We start from the raw sequence: 27,765 nt of genomic DNA, 5'->3' as shown, positions 1-27,765 counted from the left end.
TTGAAAGGCTTCATCAAGGCATTAAGCCCAGCTGGAAAATCGGGTAGAAGATGGACTGCAGAGACAGATGCTGCATCTGAGCTGAGCTTTCCCAAGTAAATAAACAACCATACCAAACCAAAACAAAAAAGCAATTCTGACACAGCTCCAAACTTCATGAGACAATAACTTAACAAAAGACCATTTATTCCACCATTCTCTTTTTGTTCTTTTGTTTTGTGATTTGAGAAAAAGTAGATGCTAATTTTTTTTGCTTAGTGATAATCTATACAGTAATTGCTAGTGAACTAGCCCATGCAATTTGGCACTATTTGTCAATTCTTATATCACTTGTTATTAAGAAATTCAGGAAACAATTGTTCAAATAAAAGAGCCCTAATAGAGGGCTCAGCAAGCAAAGAACTACAGCAGTAGACTGCTGTTTATTTATATTTCACCAGTAACCACGTCTTGGCTTATCTCTAACTTTCTCAAAATTCCCTATATTTATTTGTAAATCTCATACCTCATTCTCTTTCAGATTTAAGGCCTTTTATCAATTCATTTGGAAACACATGGCATCTTTAGGACTTCTCACATCCTTGATGTGTTTAATTTTTTATGTGCCACATAGTACACAAAAGCTTCTGTACTCTCAGACTAGATGAACTCTTTCAACTGATGAATGTTTAAGAGAGATAGGTAATATTTTTGCAGTTCTGAACTCACCTGATGACTGTCAAGCTTGACTTTTGTGTGTTGATCAAGAGCTGCTGCTCACAGCAAAAGCTTAATGAGATTCTCTTTTCCTTGGAAGGATTGTTTCTTTCAAGAAGAATCTGTAGCTAATCACTGCAAGTCTCAAGTTGAGAGAATGATCACAGGGGGGAAGAAGGAAAGGAAGGAAGCTGAGAGTTCTTTACAATTTCAACTAAGCAGAGCTCCATTTATATGAAATAAACAGGGTTTGCAAAATGCAAAAAACAATTCACTAGAAAGACTTAAACTTGCAGTTCCTGTGCAAGACTTTCTGGCAATGTATGGGTTGCTACTACCAGTAAGAGCCACATCAGATAGCTGCAGCTGCTGAGTAAGCATCAGGACTCAGCTTAAATTTCTCATATGCCACCTCATGTCTGGGAAACCCCTCGACACTGCTGCTGATCCTAAGTTTATCACATAGCACAGTATCAGCTCATTTGCAGAAGCACGGCTGCACACAAACTGAGAGTTTGTTGGGTGTGCAAACTAAAACACAGAAAGCAAACTGCAATTTCATGCAGCAGTTATGTCACCTGGACTCATCTTTAATATGATGTGTCTTAGGAAGAGTGTGTCCACCACACTGAGGGAGGTTATCCTCCCCCTCACCTGGAATATTGTGTCCTGTTCTGGGCTCCCCAGTTCAAGAAGGACAAGGAACTACTGGAGAGAGTCCAGCATAGGGCCAGTAAGACTGAAGCATCTGCCCTGTGAGGAAAGGCTAAGAGAGCCTGGGTTGTTCAGCTTAGAGAAAAGGAGGCAGAGAGGGGGATCTCATCAGTGTTTATAAATATCTAAAGGGGAGATGTCAGGAGGATGGGGCCAGACACTTCTCTGTGGTGCTCAGTGACAGAACAAGGGGTAATGGTCATAAACTGTCACACAAGAGATTGAACCTGAATATGAGAAAATACTTCTTTACCCTGAGGGTGACACAGCACTGGAACAACTTTCCCAGGGAGCTTGTGGAGTTTCCATCCGCAGAGACATTCAAAACTCACCTGGATATGTTCCTGTGGAATCTGCTCCAAGACATTCTGCTCTAGGAGATCCTGCTCTAGCAGGGGGTTTGGACTAGATGATCTCCAGAGGTACCTTCCAACCCCTACCATTCTGTAGGATATCACATATTAGTATGACTGCAATAAAACCATAGAAGCACAGAACTGCAGAATGGCTTGGCTTGGAAGGGACCTTATTCCAGCCCCACCTGCCATGGGCAGGAACATGTCCTATTAGACCAGGCTGTTCAAAGCTCCATCCAACCTGGCCTTGAACACTGCCAGGGATGGAGCATCCACAACCTCCCTGGGCAACCTGTTTCAGTGTCTCACCACATTCACAAAGAAGAATTTTTTCCTTATGTCAACCTAGATCTACCTGTTTCCAGTTTAAAACCATTACCTCCTGCCCCATCACTACACACCCTCATAAACAGTACCTCCCCAACTTTCTTGTAGGCCCCTTCTGGTACTGGAAGGTTGCTATAAGGTCTCCCCAGAGCCTTCTCTTCTCCAGGCTGAACAACCCCAGCTTTTAGCCTCTCTTCATACGTGAGGTGCTCCAGCCTTCCAAAAATCTTCACGGTTCTTCTCTGGACTCACTCCGAGAGCTCCACATCCTTCTTCTGTTGAGGGCTCCAGAACTGGACACAGTGCTCCAGGTGTGGTCTCACAAGAGCTGAGGCAGAGAATCACCTCTCTTGACCTGCTGGCCGTATTTATTTTGATGACACCAAGCCATTGAGACTTGTGTTTAGTATTTAAGAGATAGGCCAAAAATATATAACACATGCCAGCATTTTGTCAAGATGCCCGAAGGAGCTAACTTGGGAACTGGAAGCAAGACCAGCACACTGCTCAGCAAATACTAATAAGTTCTTATCTTCCACATGAGCAATGAACAATTTTCCAAACTGCCTCATCATTTGAGGAGAAAGCCACAATCTGGAGGCCTGGATCAGTCTTCCTCATCAGCTTTGTAACATGTCACGGCTGTAAGACAGTGATGTTCAAATAGTATTTCACCAACAAATTACATTGAAGAGTTCTGAAATTCCTGCAGACTGACCATGAACCAACAAACAGGTGTCAGAAACAGCTGGAATGCAACACTAAACTGCAACCTGATGTGAGAAGGCACATCACACCAGGCCCAACTGGAGATGCTTGCTTGGCAGTACATTTCCATCTTGTGCAGACAGAACACTTATTAAGCCACCTACCCCCTGCACACACACACACAGGCACTGAAAAACAAAACAGAAACAATATTCTCATGTAGATACTGCACTAACATGAACATAGGATTAATGCCTCTATATGAAGTCAGGATAAAAAAAATGCAGGTATGGAATTTGCACACAAAATCTAGGCAAATGTTTCAAGAAGACTAATCTGAAGAACAGTTAACACCTGAGACACAATAATTAAGGTTTGGAAACTACATTATTTTGCCGAGTACAAAATTCATAACCTTAATTTAAATTGCAGTCACAATTATGCTTGTTGCTAAAGCAACAATTTTATCTATTTACAGAACTGGGCAAAGAAAATGAGAAATCCTGCAGTTTCTATGTACAATAGGTATGATAGATTTAAACAATTTAAGTGTTGTTAGGTAATTCTTCAGACAAAATTTAAATTGAATGTTGTTCTTTCCTAGAAATAATAGCATTTTATGGTTTGAAGTAACCTTTCCGTGCTCGGTAATGAAATAAACTTAACACACTCGGGGGGAGGTTTTCCATGCCACTTTCAGATATAAAAAATAAAATAAAATAAAATAAAATAAAATAAAATAAAATAAAATAAAATAAAATAAAATAAAATAAAATAAAATAAAATAAAATAAAATAAAATAAAATAAAATAAAATAAAATAAAATAAAATAAAATAAAATAAAATAAAATAAAATAAAAATAAAATTTTTTTTTCAGTTGCCACGAAAGACCCAGAGGGCACCTGAACCCAAGACGACATGCCTGCCTGTGCACAATACCATGGGTTTTACTCAGGCAGAACTGATAGTAAATCTTGTCAGAATGACAGCCACAGTCCCTGCTGGGCTTCACTGACACCAAAAAGGCACACCTCTGGCAATGGAAGGCTCCCAGTGAAAACTCATGCAGTGCCATGTCTCCTCTTTCTACTTAACAAGTCAAATGATATCTGCTCCTGTGAAGCCCCTTCCCTGTCCAAACAGAGGGGAACACAGCAGGTAACATCACAACAATACCACTACACCAAATGTTTGGGGTCTCCATGCCCATGATCTACAGCAGGAGTAGTCCAGGCCAGGGTGGTTGTACCTCTCTGGAAGACATCCCAATAAGTGGCAGAGGCCACCAGGGCAGTGTCCTTCCCTTTCTACACTCATGAAAAGTCACTTGGTCACACAGCCAGCAGCAGCAACATGATCCCTGCTTCTGGAACTCATCCCAGCTGCGTGCCTAACCCTCTGCAGACAGGGTGCATACCTATCGTGTTCTCCTTATGACTGTAGGTGCAGTGCCAGATGTGCAATCTGCTGTTCAGTTTTTGCTCCTGCTAGTCCTCTGGACACGCTGGTCCACTGGGGAGTGTTTCTGGCATAGGCCACATCAACCTCCCATCAACCTTTCCCCCTATCTCTGTCCCCACTCCAGAAGTTACAGATCCCTCTTTCCCTCATTGCTCTTCACATTCATATAAACCTTTGGGTCATGTTGGTCTTCTCCGAGAATAAAGCTGGCAAAGGCACTGCTTGAACTTTTTTGATTATCCATTGCTGTTTAGCTGTAGCCGTGCCTTCCACTCCACTTTTTCAGCAGAAAAGCCTAAAGAGCACACATTTCTCTGGGGTGCAGCTATTTTCTGGAAAAGCTATGGCAGGGAGCCTGGGCTAGGGATGTTATAACTTATCACAAAGACTGACAGACATCTTGATTTTTGTGGGAAAGAGCGTGGAGGCACTTTCTAGGATTGAAAGATTCTGGCTATGAAGACCCTTCAGAGCTTCATATGAGTTGACATGTCAGAAGAGTGTTGACAGCCTATCAAGCAGCTGACAGGGCACAGTCCTGCTCAGAACAGGGTGCTTTAGCCAAAAGCCTAGAACGGGACTGGCAGGCCATTTCCCTTGCAAGCTGAAAGGAAAGCAGGGAAGGAACAGATGCCTCCCAGGCAGAGATGCATGCTTCTGTGTTGAGCATAGGGGAGAGCTGATACCCATACTGCAGAACTAAATCAGCTTGTACTTCCCCCCCCCCTTCCTTGTCCTTAAAAGTCTTTCCTCTCCAAGCAAGCACAGCAGCAGAACAGACTTCATAACTTTTCCCATGGTCAGTTCTCCCTCCTTTGTCACTTCTCAGAAGAGCACAGCAAAAGATTCACCCTCGCCCCTCCTTTTTCCTGGATGCTGCACTGCTGCTCCTTGTCAGCTAACAATTAACAAACAATTCAGTTCTGACTCTCTTATGTTTCCTGAGGGCCACTGAGCCAGCAACCAAAGGCAACAGGAAGAAAAAGTCAAAACGGGCACTGAGAGTCAGGGAAGAGACAAAATTTAACTAGACCCACCCAACAGGGATAAATGGTCAAATGCCACCGGGAAAAGAGTGGATCTCCTCACTTCTATACACTCAGCTTGGTAGTGCTTGGAAGATGTCATTGCAGACCTTGATCATGACCTTGTCCACTGCAAATTTACTCTCCCCACTCCAAACTACTTAGCTACTGAACCAATAGGTTCTGCAATCATGGGACTCCACACAGCAACAGCCACCCCTGTAAGGTTTGGATTTCCACAACTGCATCCAGTTATGACAAATTCAGAGCATCAGCAGCTTGTAACAACAGAGAGTTCTGATTCACCACATCATCCTCAGTGCAGAGAGGCAACCACTAGCCCTACTATTCCACCTGGTGCCTCAACACCCACAGTACCTTTCCGTGCATGTAGGTCAGAGAACACAGAAGAGTGAAAACTCAAGAAAGTTAAGCACAGTGCATGTCTTCCTCCTAAGAGGAGAGTCACCTTATCTTAAGTGTGCTCACGCAGCAGCTGGCACTGCTGCAGGAGGACACTCAATGCTTTTGCCAGTGGCAAAAAAGTCAGGAGAACTCATCAGGCAGTAGGTGCAATGGTAGCATGAATGGAAAAGCAGGAACAGAAAACAAACCCAGAACAGAAGTAAAGCAGAAATTAGACTTGTTTCTGCATGTGAAATCTCTTTACGAGTGTCACCAGCAGAAGAAATGCCAAGCTACAGCCACCTGTGCGTGACAGACATTGGGACAAAATGGCACCTGCTAAAGTGTAACCCCAGAAGGGCTTGCAAACCACAAAGCAAACATGTTTCAGAAACCTTTCCTTCAAGCTGCTTTGAAACACATGCAAAGGAATGTTTAGTGTAGAGGAGGACACTAACTTTTGTCCAAAGTAAACCCCTCAAAATGCACTGAATGCAATGTGAAGTCCCTAGAAGGAACCTGGTTGCTCCAACCTAGTTGTCAACTCCTCTTGCTGCCTTATGATATCCACAGCCTGGTACCAGCCAGTGCTGAGCTATGTGGATCCCTGGGTCTGACCCACCAAAACACTGTTATAGGTTATGTGAAATAGCTACGTGTCCACCCACATCACCACAGAGATTCTTTATTCTTAATATAGGAAGATCAGAAAAATAATGGCAAACAGAAAAAAATCCTACACAATCAGGGTACACATCCTCAGTGTATTCTTTTCAATATGATTAAGAAAAGCAGCTAACACCAACAACTACCGTTTTCTCTCAAAGTAGGTATCCTCTGCTCAGGATTAAACAATTCCAAGCCTTTCATTTGCATGAGATTTCAACAAAACACCACTACTTATTTACAAACTACATTATTAAGAATGCCATTAAAATTAAAATACTGCACATATTTTGTACATAATACTTTATTTTGATGATGCAAAGGAATTTGTAGTAATAACTCATAAAAATACTAGGGACATTACTAGAGACATGACTTCTCATCCCTTCTCTCCCATAATAAAGCCAAGAGGTATTAATTATTTAGAGTTACAAGCCACTGTGTGATCTCCAGGTCCCATGAAACATAGGGGAAATTTGGCTTCTGAGAATACAGGACTGGGTCCCTGTGGCTTGAAGAATTTCACCATTCCATCAGAAATGCCTGTCTACCAGCCTTGCAGACTGCCAAATTAGGCTCCTTGGCTCTTGCACAGCATCAGGAAGATGAAAACCACATGAAGACAGGAAAATAGTGCAAAGCCAGGGGCAAAAGATCATATGCAATTCCTGCAGTGCTGATAAAAAGAAGGAGTTTCTTGGAAGTTCAGAGCTCATTTTAGACAGATCTGTATTTATCTGTGATGCAAGTGAATTACATCATTCATGTATGTGTATCTTCCAAGAATTCAAGAATCAGATTCAGAAGAAGCTTCAACTTACACAGCAGATACACAATCACCAACTGCATGGTAAGAACAGAGTATCAAAGCTACCCATTCTTCAGTCTAAGAATGGGTACAGACTAGGAAAATTAGCACAAACTTGACTATTGCAGCACCCATATTTTTTTCACATTGAGGAACACATGCAAATAGAAGACATCCTGCAGATGTTCCTTCCCTCCCTTGTCCATTTTTCATTGGTACAAACCCATTGCCTAACTGCATACACAGAATCCATGCAGAACAAGTGCCTTTTACATGACTAGATGTATTTGGGATGAGACACCATAAAACCATCTAAAAGAAAACTGTTTCAAATCACAAGTTTAAAATACAATTTCAAAATGCATCCTATGCGTGCTCTTCAATGTATTTGAGACTTCCAATCCACATACCATTTGAAAGTATGTAAAAAGTTTTTTTTTTTGCAGGTGTATAACTGTTAAGATATGGGTTAGGAAATTTAATTCCTAATATTGACTAGCTTCTTGCTTTATACCCAGTGAGAAGAGTGTTTTGAAGGCCATGATCCAGCTGCTAGAGCACTGGACTGCCCAGGACCTGTTCCCAGTTCTGTCCTGGTCATGATACAATTTTAGATAAAGCTCCTTGTACCTCCTGTTGTACTGTGCAGCCATGAAGTAAAATGTGCATATGTAATATGCATATATTACTGATGTACAGATACAGATACATACAGAAGAGGCAATGCATGCAGTCTACCATATCAAGGATCAATACACACTAATTATCAAAAGCAAAGCATGTATTTAGAAACTGGAATAAGTCTAACAGATTTTACTTGGTTGTGCATCCTTATTAAAAAGCCAACCACAGTAAAGTTCAAATTATTCCTATCGATTCTTTAAAGCAATTACATTTATGATGTTATTTATTGTATTTATTAAACCAACATGTGGAATGCTTCTTTAATGTCAAAATGAAAGCTTCCCAAGACACATAAATAAGGTTTATAAACCAGTAGAGCATCAACATTTCATTTTGCTGTGACTTACCACGGTGAGTCTCAGAAGGTTGCACATTACTATAGACTGTTGTTAACTTGAAACAAAACACTAAGAGAAGAAAAAAATTTTCATTTATTCATGTCTGCATTATTGGAGAGGACTGAAGCCCAGATTCAACAAATCCCTTATGCCTACTCTTTTTATCATGTGCATATTTTCATGTGCATATATTCAAACTAAGCTGAATAGCATATGCACATGGCCAAAGCTTAAGTGAAGGGGATGAATTTGGAGAATCTGGGCTACATGGAAGTAAACCATTGGCCTCTTCTGCTGGTGTCTTACTGCTTTGAACTTGTTACATGCTAATCTCCTTCTAAGCAATGTTTTAGTCTGCTGTACACAGCAGTGTATCACACCACATTAATAACCTAACAATATTTTGCACTGATAATTTTATTTCATCACTCCAGAGGACAAAACAGTGCTAAGAAACCTGGTTGAATGCTAATTCCTTTTGCTTACAGAAATAAAACCAGGAAATTAAGTAACTTCACCAGGGGGGAAACAATTGTTTTCACTAGTCTTAAATCAAATAATAGCACCTGCAAATGCTGGGTTTGTTCTTTTTTCATCCACTTGCTCAGAGAAGCAGGGGGGCTTTGTTTGTTTTTATGTTGGATTTTTTAAAGCAAATGGTTAAGAGAAACAGAAAGCAGAAGCCAGGCACAAATAACTGCTTAATGTAATATAAAAATTAACAACAGGAAGAGATGGTTAAGCACTGAAGTCAACAACAGCTATATTCTGTAGAAAATAGAATTTCCTGACAAAAAATGCATACATATTCTATAGGAAAAATGCCTGCTCTACCTTCAACTGTCACCTTCCAGTGAATGACACTTCCAAATTCCAATTACACTACTACTTTCCCTCCTCTGAGGGGAAAACTTGAGGAATTTTATCAATTTAAACATACACACAACTGAATTTCAATTCCAAATTAAGAATATATCCATACTATGTTTAACCATTGATTATAATACAAGATTGTAATAATGCAATACAATACAATGTTTTTTTTAAAAGCATTCATTAACATATAGTTTGTGTCTTGTATTAGGAAAAAAGCAACAAAAATCAAAAGTGCAGTTATAACAACACTTTAACAAATGTTTTTTGAGTTTTATAACTGGTTCCAACTGGTTCCAAAACCTTATTGTATAGTATCCAGAAACTTGAAAGATGGATATACTTTAAAACTATTTATATGTATGCATATAAATACACACACACACACACATATATATATGTAAAAGCACGCCTCAAATTGGAAGTTTTTATGTATAGTGTAGGTACAGTAAATTTGTTATATTAGGACTCCTGTCCTGTAAAGTACATGTCCTTAGACAATGACAAACAAAAAAACAGGATGGAAGTGTTAGAATGTAATTAAACACTCCAAACATTTTTCTTCATTTTGATTTTCTTGTACAAAAGAGACAAATTCTTAACAATATGGATAAAAAACATATGCTCTTGTATTTCATTATAACTTAAGAACTTTGGGCCACATGAAGCATTGCTATTTTTCATGCTGTCATTCAAAACATCTGGATTTTAGTGGGTTTATAGCACAAACTGCTTGTTCAGAGTATAGCCTTTCCCCATTTAAAAAAAATTTATACCCCCATTTCATTCTCATCACATGGCTAGCATATGTTTCATGCCAACTTCATTCAAGGCTAAAACTTGTCATAACCCATCAGGCCAATGAATTATTACAGGAATGCAAAGTAAAAGGGAAAAAAAAATTCCCATCAAGTCAGAAAAACAGACACCAACAAAAACACAAAAATACCCTCTACACTATTCTGAGAAGGGAAGAGACAAGTAACTACCTGATTCCCAGCTTCTCTCACAAGGTCATCATAACTTAAAAGAGCTGGAAGAAAAGAAATAAAGGATGAAGAGGGAGAACTTGGTTTCTGTATGACCTGTGAAGTTTTCGAAATAAAGCCAATCAGATAAGAGCCAGGAAAGGAATGCACATTATTGAAATATTTCTCTTTCAATCAAAATAGCAAAATACGAACCAGCTTGCCTCATGGAATCACCATTGAAAACATGGTTGCTTCAAATTAAGGCTACTCCACTTGTCAGCACACATCCTCCTCAGGTTCACTCACCATTTACCCCTTTATTTCCAATAAAGTTTGGAGATAAGAAAGGTACAAGATAACCATTATTCAGCTGCTTCTATATGCAGAGAGGGACGCAATACAGGATTTTTTTTACTTTAAGGGGTGTGTGTTTGATGTAATATTTTCGGTGGTTTGGGGTTTTTTATCCCAAATAAGGGCCTGAAGGGTTGTATAGATTCTGGTTTGCCTCTTCTAGTTTTGTAGCAAAAGATTTGCTGCAACATCATTTTAATACTACTGCCTTTTACTTTCCTCAGTTTTTTTATTGGTATAAAATCCAACCATTGCCACTTAGCATTAGTACTGCTTCACAGGCAGTAAGAAGGCAGGCAGTTAATCAACTCTGAAGTGAGAATTAGTCAGCAGAGAGCTCCAAGAATATATTCAAACTGTAGATAAAGCCTATTGAGAGTAATTTGCTAAAAAAAGTGTGCACCCTCTCCAAGGTACTACCTGTACCTGTTGCATGCCACCACTGGAAGTGTCGGGACTCTGAGAAAGAACGACTCAGAGGGTGCTGTAGACCTAATGACAGGGTAGAAAGCTGTGAGGAGAAAGTGGGTAAAGATGGAGATGGCATAGGACTGGACTATACAATGACAAGTGAGACTAATCCAGTGAGTAAATGAGCCTTACATGATGATAGCAAGGTGGGTAGAGTTCAGGAGCTGGATGAGCGCACCAGGAAAAATCCTACAGTCAGGATGTTACAGTCAGGACAACCTCACATCTCACTGCTGCTAACATAGGGAAGATTCTGCTCTTCCTCTGCACCACCACTGGCATTTGGCTGACCCAGCAACGAGCCATCCAATTTACAAACCTATTAATGACTGCTTGACAAGTGAAAAAAAAATGTCATGATTTTATCAATTCAATTTAAGTAAAGTTTGCTGTGAATTCACCTGAAGGAGAGCAGCAGCCCACAAACTTTAGATAATACAGATGACTGAACAATAGAGCACAGGATGATACTGCCAATGGACAACACTGAAGACAGATTTAGTGAAAGCAGCCATCTAAGCAGAAACAAGACCAACAAGGTTCATAAGCAGACACTATAAAGCCAACAATTCCAAATATGCATACCCACTCCAAGCATTAGGAAAATGCTACTTATTCCTCATGTACCAATCTACACTAGATAATAACCCTTTACTACACTTGCTTAAAAAGTAAAGGACAATGGCAAATCTAACCATTTAAATTCTAAAAACTCTTGCAGATTATCAGTGTTGTGGCACACCATGGAAGCTGATGGGTTTTTCATAATCTGATTTCCCTGAAAGCCTGGAAAAATCTTTCTCTAAACACTTTACTTTGAAATCCTTCAGTTCTGCAGTACTGGGAAACATCCAGATGAAGGTTACACTTGTAACCTTAATTCTGTCTTTTACATCTAGGCATTATTTATACAGTGCTAAAATAGGTGATCAAACATTACTTTCCATTTGATATCTGCATCCATGCAGAGCAAGGCTCAGATTCAGAAATGAATAAAAATGTATAATAAAGGAGCATAATTCTTTATGTTCCGTCAGCTGTCTATGTCAGAAGGTGAAAAGCAATCAAGCACAGCAAGCAAGCAAGGTTAAGTTTCTGTCTAATGTAGGAGAGATAACCGATACGACACTATTTTATCCCTGTTTTTAAGAGTGATACTAAGGGAATGAGTTTATAACAGTGCGAGCTGACTTAAGCAAGCTCCTTTTTCTTTTCCTCACTGCATACTCCCACCACTTCTATCAGCTCCAGCATTCTTCAGACCCTTCCACAACACGGTGATCCAGCGGATGATAACCAAAAAACTGCACAGCCTTCTGACAGATCCATGAGTTTAAAATTAATTCACAGAGCTGGTAGGAAACAAGAGAGGGAAATAATATCTCCTCATATATAGCTGCAGAAAACTTATGTCCACCTAGCTGCCTGTGAAGCTGCAGTTAAAAAATTCATCGTGTTCTGGAAGGGATCCCTGACTATCTGGGATATAAGATTTGATGATACAAGCAGTCCCAAACTGCAAATATGAGCAGCACCCAGTTATGTCTAAAGACAACAAGAGCTGCTTTTGGAATACATGAAGAAATGCTAAGGATTCAGAAAGTTCTGGCAGCCGTTTGTGTCTTAGCTATCACTTGGAACATCAGATAATCACATCCTTCTCACCCTTATGATTAAATGTTTGTGAGAGATACAGTTATGAGATCAGTAAACATACAAAAGCCTCAGAGAAAAATTAGCACCTGCCTTCATAGCCAGGCTCACTAGTGTTGTAAATAAGACCTAGAATAAGAACACCATAAAATACTCTGCATCCCCTCATAATTTTGCATGGTATATTCTAAAAAACTAATGAGGCAGAAAACCTGTGGAAAAAATTCTATCAAGATATATACACACACTGAAAAGGGCTAAAGTAGATTCTCAGAAGGCAGACTTCACAATCCAAGTATTCTTTTTACACAGCTAAGGGCTCTTCATTTTTAGAAGCCTCTAAATCCATGCAGGCACAGGTGAAACACCCATTGACTTGTGTTATCTACAGAGATTATTTCTGAGCAAAAATATAAATGAACCAGTGATGCTCTCACCACTGAGAAAAACCTGGAATGTTGTAACATTACACGGTGGGACATGAGCCCTCATGCAGCTAAACACGAAAAGAGGGAACTGCGTAACCACAAACTGTTGCCCTACCAATCCTGAGAGCACACAGCCATGGATGCTACTAAGGAAAAAACAGCAAAAACATCAAACTCCATCCCCTCCTCATCTGCCTATCCACTGGCACCTTCAGAGACTGGAGTGACGGGGATACAGCACACCAAAGCAGAACTCAATGGGAGATGAGTAGCTTCTACCCTTTGGCAAGGCAGAACACTTGGTAAATATAATTTATTTTACTTTTAGTCTCTTTAAAGCTACGCCTCCTAAAATCATAATAAAGCAGCCTCTAAAGAGAAAGAACAACATACAAGTATGCCTTACAACAAACCTATTCATTTAATCAGATTTGGAAAGTCTGTGTTTAATGTTTTGCTCTGTGCCAGACATCTTCTGTACCTGAGGCTATTGCATGTACTGATTCTTCCCTCATACAGTAACAAAGATGAGGCTTCATGAGATATCAGGAGAATGCACAAGCTAAAGCTTGTGAGGCAATAAGACAGAACAGTGATGAGTATCACAAAAAAGCCCATATACGTGTCCTCAGTATTAATTTACATTCACTAATGACACAATGTACAGTACATCTCAGTAAAAGTGGTCAAACTATCAAACAACAAACAATTCACTTTGAAATAAAAATATACATAAATGTAGAAACAATTACAATACATAAATACAAAAAAAAAAAAAATCATCTCCTATTTGTTTGGTCCTCTCAGCAGTGCAACTTATTTAGTATGACAACAAACAGAAAAAGCCACAAATATAGAAGAAAAACACAAAGAAAAGTCTGCTAAGATAAAATTTCTCCATTCTCACGTGGACTACAAAAGTCCACTTCTGTCCAACCACCTATTCCAAACTTCCACCTTTTTTCCAAAATCAAGTTCACTTGCAGAAAGTTTTAAAACACAAGAAATTCATGTTATTCTGGGCTGAACATACTGAACCACACCAGAAGTGTCACATCAAGCGATATACCAGCAGCTCTTTGTCTCACACAGTGAGAGACATATAGCTTTGGCTTTTCCTTTGACCTGACTGGCAAAACAAGAGAAGTAGCAGCACACTGCAGGGCAAAAGCATTGAGGCTCTACCTGGCATCCTGCCAGCTAGCTGTAACAGATTTTGGTACTGTGTTGTTTTAAATATAGCAAGAAGCAGGTCCCAGCCTTCTGCTCAAGCTTCATTTTTTCCAAATGGTGTGAGGAGTAATTGCTTGGAGAACAGGCTAATTTTGAAGTGAAAGAGGGCACAGGGGATGGTGTGAGCAATACTGGCAGAGATGCTTGGTGTCAATCAGGAAAGAAAGAAATGAAATATCTGTGGATTGTCATGTGAATTAAAGCAAGACTATTTCAGACAGGAAAAAAAAGTAAAAACTGCATGAGGCTGAACAGTCACCTCTTTGATGTTTTAGATCTTCAGTGTCTTTCCACTATGCTGTTTCCACCCACATGCGTACACCTATAAGCAAGTATCTGTGACCACCTAAGAGTTAAGTAATTCAAGTTAGCAAAATTGAAAACACTAACTTTAATCTTTCAAAATACTCCTGAGGGAGCACAGGGAGCAGAAGGGAAGGAACTAGAAAGACCTGAGTTTTTCTACTATTGAAACATGGACAAAATACAAATTAAGGAAAAAAACGCTGTATTAGAGAAAGAAAAAAAAAAAGGGTGGGGTTGAAATTACAAATAGCTCTAAGGTTACAATTTTATGGAAAGTTCTCAATAGGATCTCTGCTCATCAGCATTATGACTGAAGAAAAGGCATTTATTTGAAAAAATTAGACACATTTTAATAACTTTTCACACACTATTCAATAATCATTATTGACCAATTAACACACTAACTTGAACAGGAACGAAAACAAATCTAAGAATAAAATTGTGTACTTACTATCATTTAGTGTCGTGAAGTCCAGAAATTGATACTCATAGTAAACATCTATCTTGGTTTCTACCTGAGGCCTCTTTAAAGTTGAATAGATATTACCAGGTCGTTTTTCATCATTCTTCTCTAGTTTGTTCAATCCACAACCCATTTCAGCAGCTCCTGATGCAAACAGGCAGGGAAAGGAAACATGGAAAACTCATTTTGGTTTTGTTTTTTTTTCTTTCCAGCTTCATGTAACACAATAGTATACTGCAGTGATTTTTAGTTTTTAAATACAAGCTACCCACAAACTATATGAAATTGTATCATTAAATGAATGTTCAGATAGTAACTGAAGTACATACCATTCATATCAACCCTCAGGCATACTATTATTGTATTTAAAAATTTACAGTTGAATGCTTGTATTTTGCATCTTTCACTGATATTCAGTAGTGTACTCTGGAAGACATATTCCATTATAAAAAGTTGCTGAAAATGCAAGATAACTTGCTCATATAAGGGTTGACAATTTCATAACAACTTATGTGACGACGGTACTGTCTTTTACACAGATCTCTGCAACACTCAGACCTGAAATTCAATGGAAAAGGAGGTTTGCAGAGAACTACCAGCATTTAGAAACCTACCTCACTTCCTTGTACATCATTTTTTCAGGTAACCCACAGGAAATAATGGCACTTCACAGCAGCCATCTTAAAAGCAGAAGAGACACATGACTACACAACAGGGCTAGATAAATCTAGTTCTCTTTGATAAGCTGCCAGGATTAACCCTGACAACCATTTCTGCTACACATTAAATGTTTCTCAATATCCTGCACATTATGCTCATCTGAGTATGAAAGAATGGAAGAATTGCTTGGTGATGATCCAAATCCTCTCATTCCTCTTCAACAACGCTGGCCAGACTCAGGCAAACTATTTCACCCAGCAGTGAGTATGACAAGATAAAAAGACTCACCAGAAAGGCTTCTAAGGTTTTTCCTTACAAGCCACGCAAAACCCTGCCTCTAGCTACACGGAGAAACTCATCCTGCAGGGATAGGGTATGACATGCAGAATAAACACACAGTGACAAAGAGGAGCTCCCACAGGCCACCCCAAGCACTTGGAGGAATGGGATCCATTCAGTATAAATGCACTGCATGAAACACCATAAAAATCTTTGGTTCAGCCTCCCTGCAACCTCCAACAGAGAGCAATGAGCACTTGAAAAACTTCAGTCACAGCCTAGGGTTGCCTTTATTGTGCCAATGAATAAACCTAAAGCAGAGAACGAAAAACTAGTTCAGGTTCCTCAACTTCAAAGATGTGCTTATGGAGTTTATTCCACTGCTTCATCCCCCTAGTGGTTAGAAATTAAGTCAAATTTCCAGCCCCAAAGTATTATCATAGAATCATAGAATCATAGAATTGGCTGGGTTGGAAGGGACCTCTGAGATGATCAAGTCCAACCCTTGATCCACTACCGCTGCAGTTACCAGCCCATGGCACTGAGTGCCACATCCAGTCTCTTTTTAAATATCTCCAGGGACGGAGAATCCACCACTTCCCTGGGCAGCCCATTCCAATGTCTGATCACCCTCTCAGTAAAGAAATTCTTTCTGATGTCCAACCTAAACCTCCCCTGGCACAACTTGAGACCTCTTGTGCCCTCTTGTCTTGCTGAGAATTGCCTGGGAAAAGAGACCAACCCCCACCTGCCTACAACCTCCTTTCAGGGAGTTGTAGAGAGTGATGAGGTCTCCCCTGAGCCTCCTCTTCTCCAGGCTGAACAGCCCCAGCTCCCTCAGCCTCTCCTCATAGGATCTGTGCTCGAGTCCCTTCACCAGCCTGGTTGCCCTCCTTTGGACCTGCTCCAGGACCTCAATCTCCTTCCTAAACGGAGGGGCCCAGAACTGGACACAGGACTCGAGGTGTGGCCTCACCAGGGCTGAATACAGGGGCAGAATCACTTCCTTGGACCTGCTGACCACGCTGTTCCTGATACAGGCCAGGATGCCATTGGCCTTCTTGGCTACCTGGGCACACTGTTGGCTCATGTTCAGCTTCCTGTTTCTATCTACCTCGAGAAATTTATGTCATTCTTCAACTTTTCTGATTTTTGTCATGTATTTCCTTGTAAAGCCATTTTTATGAAGTTACCACATCCCTCCCTGTCATCTGTTAGGATAAACATGATCAAGTCATTTCCTGTCAGTTACAAGACACCCTTCACAAGAGACATCTTGGTCTCCAAGCAGGTAAAATGTGCACGATCATCCATCAAACGATGGATGGGCCACTTGGTGGATAAAGAACTGGACTGACAGCAACACCCAAAGAGTGGCTGTCAACGGGTCTGTGTCCAAGAGAAGGCCAGTGACAAGTGGAACCCCTCAAGGATCAGTATTGGGCCTGGTCTTGCTTAACATCTTCACTGGCGCCATGGATGGTGGCATTGAGTGCACCCTCAGCAAGTTCACTGATGACACCAAACTGTGTGGTGCAGCTGACAGGTTGGAGGGAAGGGACGCCATCCAGAGGGACCTTGACAGGCTGGAGAGGTGGACCCATGCCAACCTCATGAAGGTCAACCAACAAGACCAAGTGTAAGGTCCTGCATCTGGGTTGAGGTAAAACCAAGCACTGATCCAGGGTGGGCAGTGACTGGCTTGAGAGAAGCCCTGAGAAAAAGGACTTGGGAGTGCTGGTGGATGAGAAGTTCAACATGAGCCATCAGTGTACACTTGCAGCCCAGAAAGCCAACCAGATCCTTGGCTGCATCAAGGGAAGTGTGGCCAGCAGCTCTAGAGAGGTGATTCTCCCCCTCCTCTCTGATCTTGTGGAGACCCCATCTGGAGTACTGCATCCAGTTCTGGAGCCCCTGTTATAAGAAAGACATGGAGGTGCTGGAGTGTGTCCAGAGAAGGACCACAAGCATGATCAGAGGGCTGGAGCACCTCTCCTGTGAAGACAGACTGAGAGAGTTGGGGTTATTCAGTCTGCAGCAGAGAAGGCCCCGAGGAGACCTTAATTGTAGCCTTCCAGTATCTGAAAGGGGCCAACAAGAAAGCTGGTGAGGGACTTTTTAGGATGTTAGGTAGTGATAGCACATGGGGGAATGGATTCAAACTAGAGGAGGGTAGATTTAGATAGGATGTTAGGAAGAAGTTCTTCACTGTGAGTGTGATGAAACACCAGAACAGGCTGCCCAGAGAGGTGGCGGAAGCCCCGACCATGGAAGATTTTAAGGTCAGGCTGGACAGGGCTCTGAACAACCTGATCTGGTGGGAGGTGTCCCTGCCCATGGCAGGGGTGTTGGAACAAGATGATTCCCTTCCAACCCTGAAAATTCTATAATTTATCACCCCACTCACTCCCTTTTGCATCACTCCTGGTTTCATGAGCGCAGGTGAGGGTGTGTTCAAAATGAGACCTTAACAAGGCCCATCCAAAGAACACTATTGGTTCCCTGTCTCCACTGCAAGTAACCTGCACCTAAAAGCATCAGTCACAGCTGAATCACATTCAGTTTACTGTCAGCTTCTCAGCAGCCAAAGAACCCATTTCTCTTTATTTTTATCCAACACAGCTACTTGAGGAGCTACTAAGATGTACCAGAGGTCTCTGCTCATCCCCTAACTTTGTTCTATTCCACTGTATTTCTCTTAGCCAGTAATAATTTCATCCCATTCTCCTGCACCCCTGGAAGAGCTGGAAATCATTTCAGAGTCAGAAATGCAGTCCAACTTCATGTCAACTGCAGAGTCTGTACATGCATATCTACCTCTTTATACAAAGCCACCTGTGAATACATCAAAATAGGACTGACTAACACATTAAACCTTAAAAAAACACCACAGTAAATATTCACAAAGAAACTGACAGCAGAAAGAACATTTGCTAAAAATACCTAAAGCATCAAGAAAAATAGATGATGTGTCATCAATATGTTTTGTGATTTTTATTTTTTTCACTCAAGCACCTGAGGTTTTTCATTACAACCTTTCCAATATCCTGCCTCCAACTACATAGAAAGGTTAAAGGTTTTGGGTTTTTTCCTTTCCAGCTAAGGTTAAAAATCCTCAAGATCTTTTTCTGCTCCCAAAATGATACCTTCTGCTCTTCTTTTTTTTTTTTTTGTAACGACAACTACTACTATTAAATAAAAAAGGGGGATTATTCTTTCATGTGCTTCTTTCTTTTGCTTAAGTCTAAAATGTTATTTATTTTAACATATAAATGTATATTAATTTGCCATAACAAGATATGATGAATACTTTTATGGCCTGTAACAGAACACTTCCAGAAGTGCTTTAACATACTGCAGAGTAAAAAACCTAAGCAGTAAGTTTTAGCAAGCATATCAAATTTCTTCTTTCAATGATGGCTCAGTAATTCTTACTTATCTTCATTATACTGTATGGCATTTTGTAGGGAAAAAAACCAACTCAGAAGTCATTAAGACAGCAATGCCTGTAACCTTTAGTTATACAATGATTCTGAAATCCATAGCACCCTTCAGACAGTGATGACTGCTGGAGGCCTTAGGGACTCAGTATTTCACATCACAGAGTGTGCTGCATTCTTTCCTACACAGAGGTGAAAGTGCTGGTAAATAAAATCCTGCTTGCTGGTGGCTGCCCTGTGCTTCTCTAGCAAACATTTCCTTGGCCCTTTTCAGAAAACCAGTACACCCTCACTGCCATGCAAGCAGTGAACTCTGGAAATGGTGCCAAACCACAGTATGGAGACACCTGTCCATCTCAGACTGGACTGAAAGTATCTATTCTTTGTATTAATTCACTGACTGACAGCTTTGCAGAACTGATTTGCATCTTCCTGCTGCTTAGCTAAAGCTTCAGTTGGTATCCTTGAGTGTATATACTTCCCCAGATTTCATTAAGTATAGACAATTATGTTACTAAAGCATACCTAGAGAAAAGGATGCTTCACTTAAATAAAAATGAGGTATCAATAGAAAAATGTTTCACAAAACTACACTCTTTTTCACAGTAATTAGGATGCAAGTGCTACAGCAGCAGCAAAGTAATTTTAAGAAATAAATTTCCTTCTTTAATACAGGAGCATAAGTATTTTTTTTAAAAAAACAGCAACAGATGTATGAATACTTAAAGTTTTCTCAAATATACTGATGATGTGTGTATGGCAAGTAATCACTGATTCACCAAATTCTGCTCACTGTTATCCCACAAACTTCCTATTGGGACAGCCTGCTTTAAAACCTTCCAAAGATTTTTAAGACTAGTTACTGCTCTCTTCCAGCAAAATTAATGCTGTTCAGAGTCTCCCTCCCTGTCTGAAAACATCTCCTTGCTTTTCAGTTACAAATCTAGATGTCAACATCATAGTATTCACCTTAATTTTCTACACTGAAGTTATACAGAGTACTCTAAGGAATATTCATCACTGTTGCATTCAAAGCAATCTAAACCCACTACAATTCCCTTCTTCAGCAGGTATATTGTTTTGCTATAAGGGATGTTGAAGGCTGATGTACCACATATATTCATCCTGTCTTTCCATATGTGCATGCAAACTCAACTTTTTTATTTGGTAGTAAAAGAAAATATATCAGTAATATTAAACTTTTTCAAAAATTAAAAAAACACTTCAAAATCACTGCAAAGCTTGCAAATATATATTGCTCTGCAGTAAATTCTAAAACAACCTTTTTCCTTTTCACTAATGTAAAAGGTAATTATCAACTCACTAGTTCCATAAATAGAAGAAATATCTTGAGAGAAAAAGTAATATCTACTTAAGAATATTAACCACTATAATTAAGATTTAACTATGCTGGAAAAAAACAATTTTATCTACAAGTTCACTTAGCTTGTGAATTAATCTTAAATGTATTCTATGATACTGAAAATCTCTAACATTGTTCTTGTGCTCAGCCACGTGATGGAAAAACTAGAACTGAAACCCAGATCTAACAACAGATGGGGTTTTTTTAGTCTGTATCTCACTTTAGTTTTGCAAAACATGAAAAATGGAAACTGTGATGAGCTGCAGAACAGCAGCAAAGCATACAGTCAATTAATACATAGGTTTCTCTTGTGGGTGACAGCAAAGGCCCACACTGGTTAGGAAACAAGTAGCTTTCTTCTGCAAAATGAGTTCAAAAAAATTTATCCCAGGATTTGTACATCCCAAGCAAATACCCAATTTGCAAGCTACAAAATAACCTACTTGCTGCTACTTTCTCCCCATTACTTTCCACCTTGCATTTTAAGAGTAGAGGAGCTTTGGGGAGTATCTGGAAGAATAGGACAGAAACCTATCCAAGCACCTACCCAATGACCTGTCCCTGAACACTCCTTCCTAATTCAGGTTTCAATAAAACTGGTAGTACCCTTGACCATGAAAAAAAAAACAAACCCCAAAAAAGTTACAATGACTTGTAGTCAGGAATAGAGAAAAAAAAGGATCTCCATTTTTAAGCACCTCCATGAAGAAAATTGCTGTCTCAAAAAAAAATGCACATTTTTATACCTCCTTTAGAGATCTGCAAAGTTTTCAACTTCTTAAGTCTGCACCTAAGCTCTGTTAAAACTCCCTCTGCAGCCTGGGTTTACTTTCATGCTTTATTAGCTTGTACTCAAAACAGATGAAATACAAGTTCAGAATTAGCAACGAACAAGAACAATCAGAAAAGAATATCATGTAGCTAACAACTTACTTTCTTCATAGTAATGGCTGGGACCCCAGAATTCCTTTTCAGCAGGAAAAGGGCACAAAGAAGAGAAGATAGGAACCCTTCCTCCTGCCTGATTGTTTGGGGCTTTCTTGGGAACAAATGGAGCTGATTGTCTGATGTATTGCCCCTTCCTTTCAGGTAACTCCAGAACAATTAATCTCCAAGGAATAATAATGAAAATTACACTGAAATGTAACAGAACAACACAGCTAATGGAATCTTGAAGAGATTACTAGACTAAGTAATTTAAGGGATATTTATCAACTAAGTACATATTGGTTAAACAGTTTATTTCAACTCTATCAGTATTCCTGTGTCAATGACTGTTTACAGGATGATTTGGAAAGACCTCCTAAACAATGCTTTCAAATACATACAGCACTGGACTCGAGTGCCAAGCATATAGAATTAGACTGAATATTCCAATACACTACCACCTGAAACAAAGTAATTTTAATATTTATAATGACATCCAAACAAAATGTGCTCTGCAGACAGATAACACTATCAGATTGTTTTTGAGCACAATTAGTGAGAGCAAGCTTGCTTGCATTAACACATTTAATATGTTTATTTGTCCAGAACCAGTGACCTCGCTCTGTAAGCTTTATCATTAATTAGCTTATTTTTTTAAAAATACGTAAGTTACTGCTATATTTCCTTTCACAAAATTATGTGAATAATGGAACATGATGTTCTTAATGGTGAGTGGAGCAGACAAGCAAGACAACGGCAATGTATTAATAAATTTTCTCTCTTGATTCTGGTTAAGTACTTCCATCCTGGTTCTTCCTTCCATGGGTAATATTTAGCTAACTCACAGGGATACTACAAGGCTTTTACAAATAATTACAGGACTTCACATTTGTTGTGCAGTAATGAGAGGCACTTATTTTCTTAAGCCTTCACTCCTACAATCCTGACCTTTCCATTTTCAAAATAATAAGCACTTCATGCGCAGCTCAGTTCACTTGCTGGCATGCGGTCATGTAATTTTTGCATCCTTCCTCATCAACAAAACACCAGAGTGTTTACTCCCCCAGTCAGCCTTAAACAAACACTGGGAGGGTGTGCAAATGGTGGCCAAGTCCCTTTCCTAGCATAGTCAAAGCAATGAAGCAGAAGAGGAATAACAAGGAAAAAAAACCAAAACCATCAGGTACAGAAGCATAACCAAAGCAGAGGATTAAAAACACCAGACCTGACAAACCCTGTATACAAGAAAAATTAAAAAAGGGGAATAGCATGCTAGGAGGATCCTTTATGCATTCCTGGAATAAAGCCATGATCCTGACACATTCCCATTTTTCCCTCTCTGGCTCACCACTATGTAGAGTTTTGGTGAGACTACTCATGAAGAAAAAATTTGTACCAAGAGTTATTGATTTGGTCCTTTTTGAAAAGTAGTACCATGCAGGTAACTATATAAGCATACATTCAGTAAACACTGCAATCAGTTTTTCTTTGTGGGGAAGGATCAGTTCTCTAAGTAACTAACATTTACCAAGTAATATAACAGATTCTCAAAAACTTATTTTGAAAATCCAAAGAACAACGACCATAAATCAGTCCCATACAGTGCTGTATGTTACAACCGACCAATTTTTTCACCATATACTTTTCAATTTAACTAGCACTACCAGGATTTTAAACCTGCAGCTGATATCTAAATCTCTGCCTATAGAAAGGTTGGTGAAAGAATAATCCCAGATTCATTCCTTATGATTGATTTTATTTAAATTAAATGGTAGAGCAAACCAAGTAAATCTGCAATTAAGGTTTTCAATTTCAAAAGGCAAATCTCAAAAACTAAGGGAACTCATTAGTGAGATGAACAGGAATGAAAAGCTAGAGGATATGAGCACAGTGGAGGTCTGGAACATGTTTAAACTACAATATGAGTACCTACAGAATTTGTAACCCAAGGAAGTGACAAGAGAATTCATAAGAAGGTTTCCAGACCCAGGGAGATGAATTACCTAATAAAGAAGGAAAGGTAGAATAAGCAGAGAGCTTTCAAGGGACAGGGGAAAAAAAAGCTCAACAGAGGAAACTAGAGTCTTGGATCAAGAAACACCATCACAAAGTGAAATGTGCCAGAAGTCAAGCCCAGTTAGAGAGGCCAAAGATACCACAACTAAACAGAAGCAGAACACAAATCAGGGCTAATTTGGACTCCTACCAAAAACTCTGGAAGACCTGCCATGATGAACTGCAGATCCAACTGCTAGAATTAAAAAAACAAACTATTGCATCAGGCTTGGTACCGTCTCCCTGGGAGACAAGAAAGCATACTGCCTAGATGAAAAACAAGGAAAACATGATTTGGCCAATTATGACATTCTCTAGTCTAGCCTCAAGAGTTTGCTAAGGTTTAAGAAAATTTAAGAAAAAGCCCCATCCTGAGAAGTTTTTAAGCCCAGACTGGATGGGGCTCTGACTAGTGGGAGTTGTCCCTGCCCATGGCAGGGTGTTGGAACTAGATGATCTTAAAGGTCCCATCCAATCCTGAAAATTCTATGATTCTATGGAAAAAAAAGAAAAAAGAAAGAAAAAAAGTTATATGTGAATAAATACCATATGGATTCAGTAAAGTTAGAGCAGACTACTTTGACAGGTCTTATACACAAGTCATGACAAAAGCACAGCCCTAGCATGCAGCATGTGATATGCCACAGTGATAATGTGATTTCAACAAAACATTATTAGGTGCTACTGCTTTTATTACACTGTTCACAGCACTACACTTGGGCTCAACTCTGCTCCCCTGCATAACACACACTTACTTTCCTCTGCACTGTCCCTGGGCCTGCAGGTCACTGGGCTACCTCTGCAAACTCACAACCCACTACCAGGGGTTGCCACCAGCTGAACTTAACACTTTCCCTGGAGAGTTGTTTTGTCTGTGTATGAATGTGGGGGAGATGGTGGGAAAAAGAAAAGCAAACAGGATCAGAGTGAACGAGTGGAGGAAACAGGCAAGGGAGGTGCTGGTGTGGGGGAGAAATGTGAGGAACAGCAGGTTGGCGAGACCCTCAGTCCTTATATCACTCACATCACCCTGCAGCCAATCCAAAAGATTTAATACTTGGTGATAACCATGATACTGTCTTTCACTGCAGCAACAGATTCAGGTGGTACCATGTATTTCTCAAAAATAATTTTAGGCAAGCCATTTCTGGAAAAGATAAAGTGTTCATGTCACTGGACAAAGCACAGGTACAATTTCTTCTGAAATAGCACAGCTGCAAGTTTTCAAGCAAGATGTCTCTACATGGAACTAGGAGACTACAGAGATGCTAAGGACTAGAGAACTACTCTCAAGAACTTCAGGGGAAACTACAGCAGCTAACATTTATTGTCCATCAAATTAAGGACTGAATGGACCCAAAAAAAGCAGGCATAGGAATGTGAGATAGGAGTCCAATTTTAAAGGAAAGTTAATATCACACCATCCCTAACCCACAAAAACCAGTCATAAAAACCAGATGCATATTGCAATATATGCACAGTAGCCTCACAAACAGCCAGTAAAACCATGATAAAACACAAAACCAGAGAGACTGGACAGTCCTATAGCTACTATCAATTGTTAGTTTGCCATGAAATAAAATGATGGCCAACTGATTTGGAGTAGAAGGTTAAGAGGACACCTGGAGCCGGGTGAGAAGCCATGAGATCTCACATGAAGTTGGCAGCTGGAAAATACTTATGTGATTTTTTTTTTTATTTTTTTTTTAAATACAGACTTCACCAATTATGATTTTTATTCTTCAAAAGACTGTGGCTCCAGTTTTTCCATCACAGATTCTAAGGCCACTTCATTATACCCAATATGGTATCTGCACTTCCCAGTATCACAACTCAGAACTCCCCTAGGTATTTAATCACAGCTGTATATACTCATTTTGTGGTACATTCTCCTTCTCAGATCAGGGGAATGCCAGCATTTAATCAGTGGAAAGCCCCTTGTCTAATGCAACTAACTTGAGGTTAAGTTAGATTCCTAAAATAACCCTTCATTCCGAGACTTTTTTTTCCTTAGAAAAAAAATAAATTAAATACACAAATGTGACCACTAGTGTTTGAAAAAGAGGGTTATTGCCAGTAACATGTTATTCAATACCAGAAGCTGAAATGGATTGGATTAATTAAAAATAAAGCAAAAAAGCAGATGTACAAAAAATATTTGTAAACTAGAGATCAGCTATGCCGTGACTATGTTAATTATTCTCCTAAATAAAAAAAAAAATCCACACGTATTTTACAGGAATAAAAATAGAAGCAGTATACAATCATACTATAGCTTCCAAACTTCGGCTGAAAGCATTAAAGGCCGTTTTGTCAGGTATAGTTAAATTTTTATTGTTCTGCATCCAACAATCCGAGTTCAGCACAACAGCCAGCCCTACCAAGACCACCAGACGACCCCGGCCCTGCTCCCTGTCCTGCCCCAAAGCCGCCCCCGGCCCAAGTCGTTTCCCCGGTCCGAGCTGGCAGCTCTCTGGGGCCAAGCACGCTCAGCCTTAATGGAGAACAAATGTCTCCCATTAATTACTCGACCAAGTTGGAAGTATCACAGAAGACTCTACAAGTCCATCCAGGCCAACTCCCTTCTTCCAGAAACACAGAAGCTGTGAGAAGCAGCTGCTCTGACAAGAATTTAAGATAAACAGGAGACGCACTCCATACTCAGACGCTACTGACGCATGATCGCGCTACCTCTCCTTATTTTGTTGTAAAAACGTGCTGAAACACCGTCGCGGAGTTTAAAAAAAAGGCAACACGCAGCCCAACTTTTGAAAATAACTGTAAAATCACAAACCCCGGGTAGCCTCACGATGCGGTACCGCTGCTTCCAGGTGTCCGGTACGTGAGGAGCGGCGCCGGGCTGGGCAGGCAGACACCCGCCCGCCCCGGCTCCTCTCGGAGCTCTCCTTTCCCGGCTCTGCCTCACCGCGGCGTTGGCTGGACGCGAATAACCGCGCTAGGGAGAAGCGATTTTCAGCAATGTCTCCTGCGGTTCCCCGCAAGCGCCTTGGCGGAGCCCGGGGGTCTCCTCACCGCCTGACAGGACGGCCCCGCCGCCTACCCCGGCCTAACGGCCAGCGCGGGGCAAACGACAGGAGCGGAGCGGGCGGGACCGCCGCCCCCTTCGGAGCAGCGGTTTACCAGCGCCCCACAAACCGAAATCTGCTCGAGGTGAAGAGCGGAGGGAACGCCTCCCTACCCCGGCACCCGTGAGTGCCTCCAACAACCCCTCCAAAGCTGGGCACACCGAGCAGCCCGGGCCCCGCTCCGAACTTCAGCAGACAGAGGCTCAAGACGAACCAGAGCCCCGGACCCCTTTCCCCGCTCTGTCGCGCCGAGCCTACCTACCAGCCACCCCCGACCGGTCCCAGGCCCGCTTCCCACCCCTTCACTAAGTTTGGCCTCCGGATCGGGCGGGTGAGCGGCGATACCTGGGACAGGCGGCGGGCGAAGCGCAGCCCGGCGGTGCTGAAGGATGCCCAGCGGGCGGAGACGGCCAGCCCCACTGACAGTGCTTCCTCCTCCTCCGGCTACCGCTTGTGCACGCCCGCTCGCCGAGCTCCGGTGCCGCTCCCCCTCGGCTCCGCGACAGGGAGGTGCCGGGGCAGCGCCGCGCCTCCACACGCCTCCGCTGCCCGGCAGAAAGTTTGTGCCGCGCAGCCCGGGGGAGGTGGCACAGGGTGGAGAGGCTCTTCCGCGGGGCCGTGCCGAGCAGCTCCGCTCCACTCCGCGCCGAGCCCGGCTGGCCTGAGGCCGCTGCCACTTCCTCTTCCTCCGAGCTGCGAAGCTGAGAGCCGCGACAAGGCAGGGATAGGGGCAGCGGCGCCTCCCGCCCGCACCGCCGATACGGCCCGAAAGGGAATTGCTCCGCCTGCCGGGCAGGGCTGGAAGTTCCTCACACACTTCCCGCCTCAGTCCCCACGCCGGCCCCAGGGTCCCCCCCGACTGCAGCGTCTAACCCTACCCCCCCGCTCCCGACGGGGCAGGACTGCTCTCAGGTCGACACTTCAAACTGGACCTGGACTCACAGCAGCGGTACCGGCCCCTCTATACCCACAACCTCAACATTTTCTTTCACTATGACTGTGATCTCATCCTCC

The 27,765-nt window shown here is 41.2% G+C and overlaps 1 protein-coding gene across 4 annotated transcripts in view; it reads right to left on the bottom strand.

Moving 5' to 3' along the window:
• RFTN1 (raftlin, lipid raft linker 1) overlaps positions 1–27,290 on the bottom strand; it is a 103,220-nt gene extending 75,930 nt beyond the window's left edge. For 2 of the 4 annotated variants that reach the window (XM_071735574.1, XM_071735577.1), the window contains exons 1-2: positions 27,097–27,223; positions 14,930–15,085 (exon numbers count right to left, since the gene is read on the bottom strand). In XM_071735574.1, coding sequence (XP_071591675.1) covers positions 14,930–15,074 — 145 coding nt within the window. In that variant the 5' untranslated portion in view covers positions 15,075–15,085; positions 27,097–27,223. Of the gene's footprint in view, positions 1–14,929; positions 15,086–26,459; positions 26,778–27,096 lie in introns of those variants that run through there. The other 2 variants (XM_071735575.1, XM_071735573.1) reach the window with 2 other exon arrangements.
• Positions 27,291–27,765: the final 475 nt, after the last annotated feature.

The sequence above is a fragment of the Heliangelus exortis genome, chromosome 2 (genome assembly GCF_036169615.1).
Source record: "Heliangelus exortis chromosome 2, bHelExo1.hap1, whole genome shotgun sequence".
NCBI classification, from domain to species: Eukaryota; Metazoa; Chordata; class Aves; order Apodiformes; family Trochilidae; genus Heliangelus; species Heliangelus exortis.
Note: the sequence above shows the minus strand (reverse complement) of the source record. Positions and strands in the feature narration are given on the sequence as shown.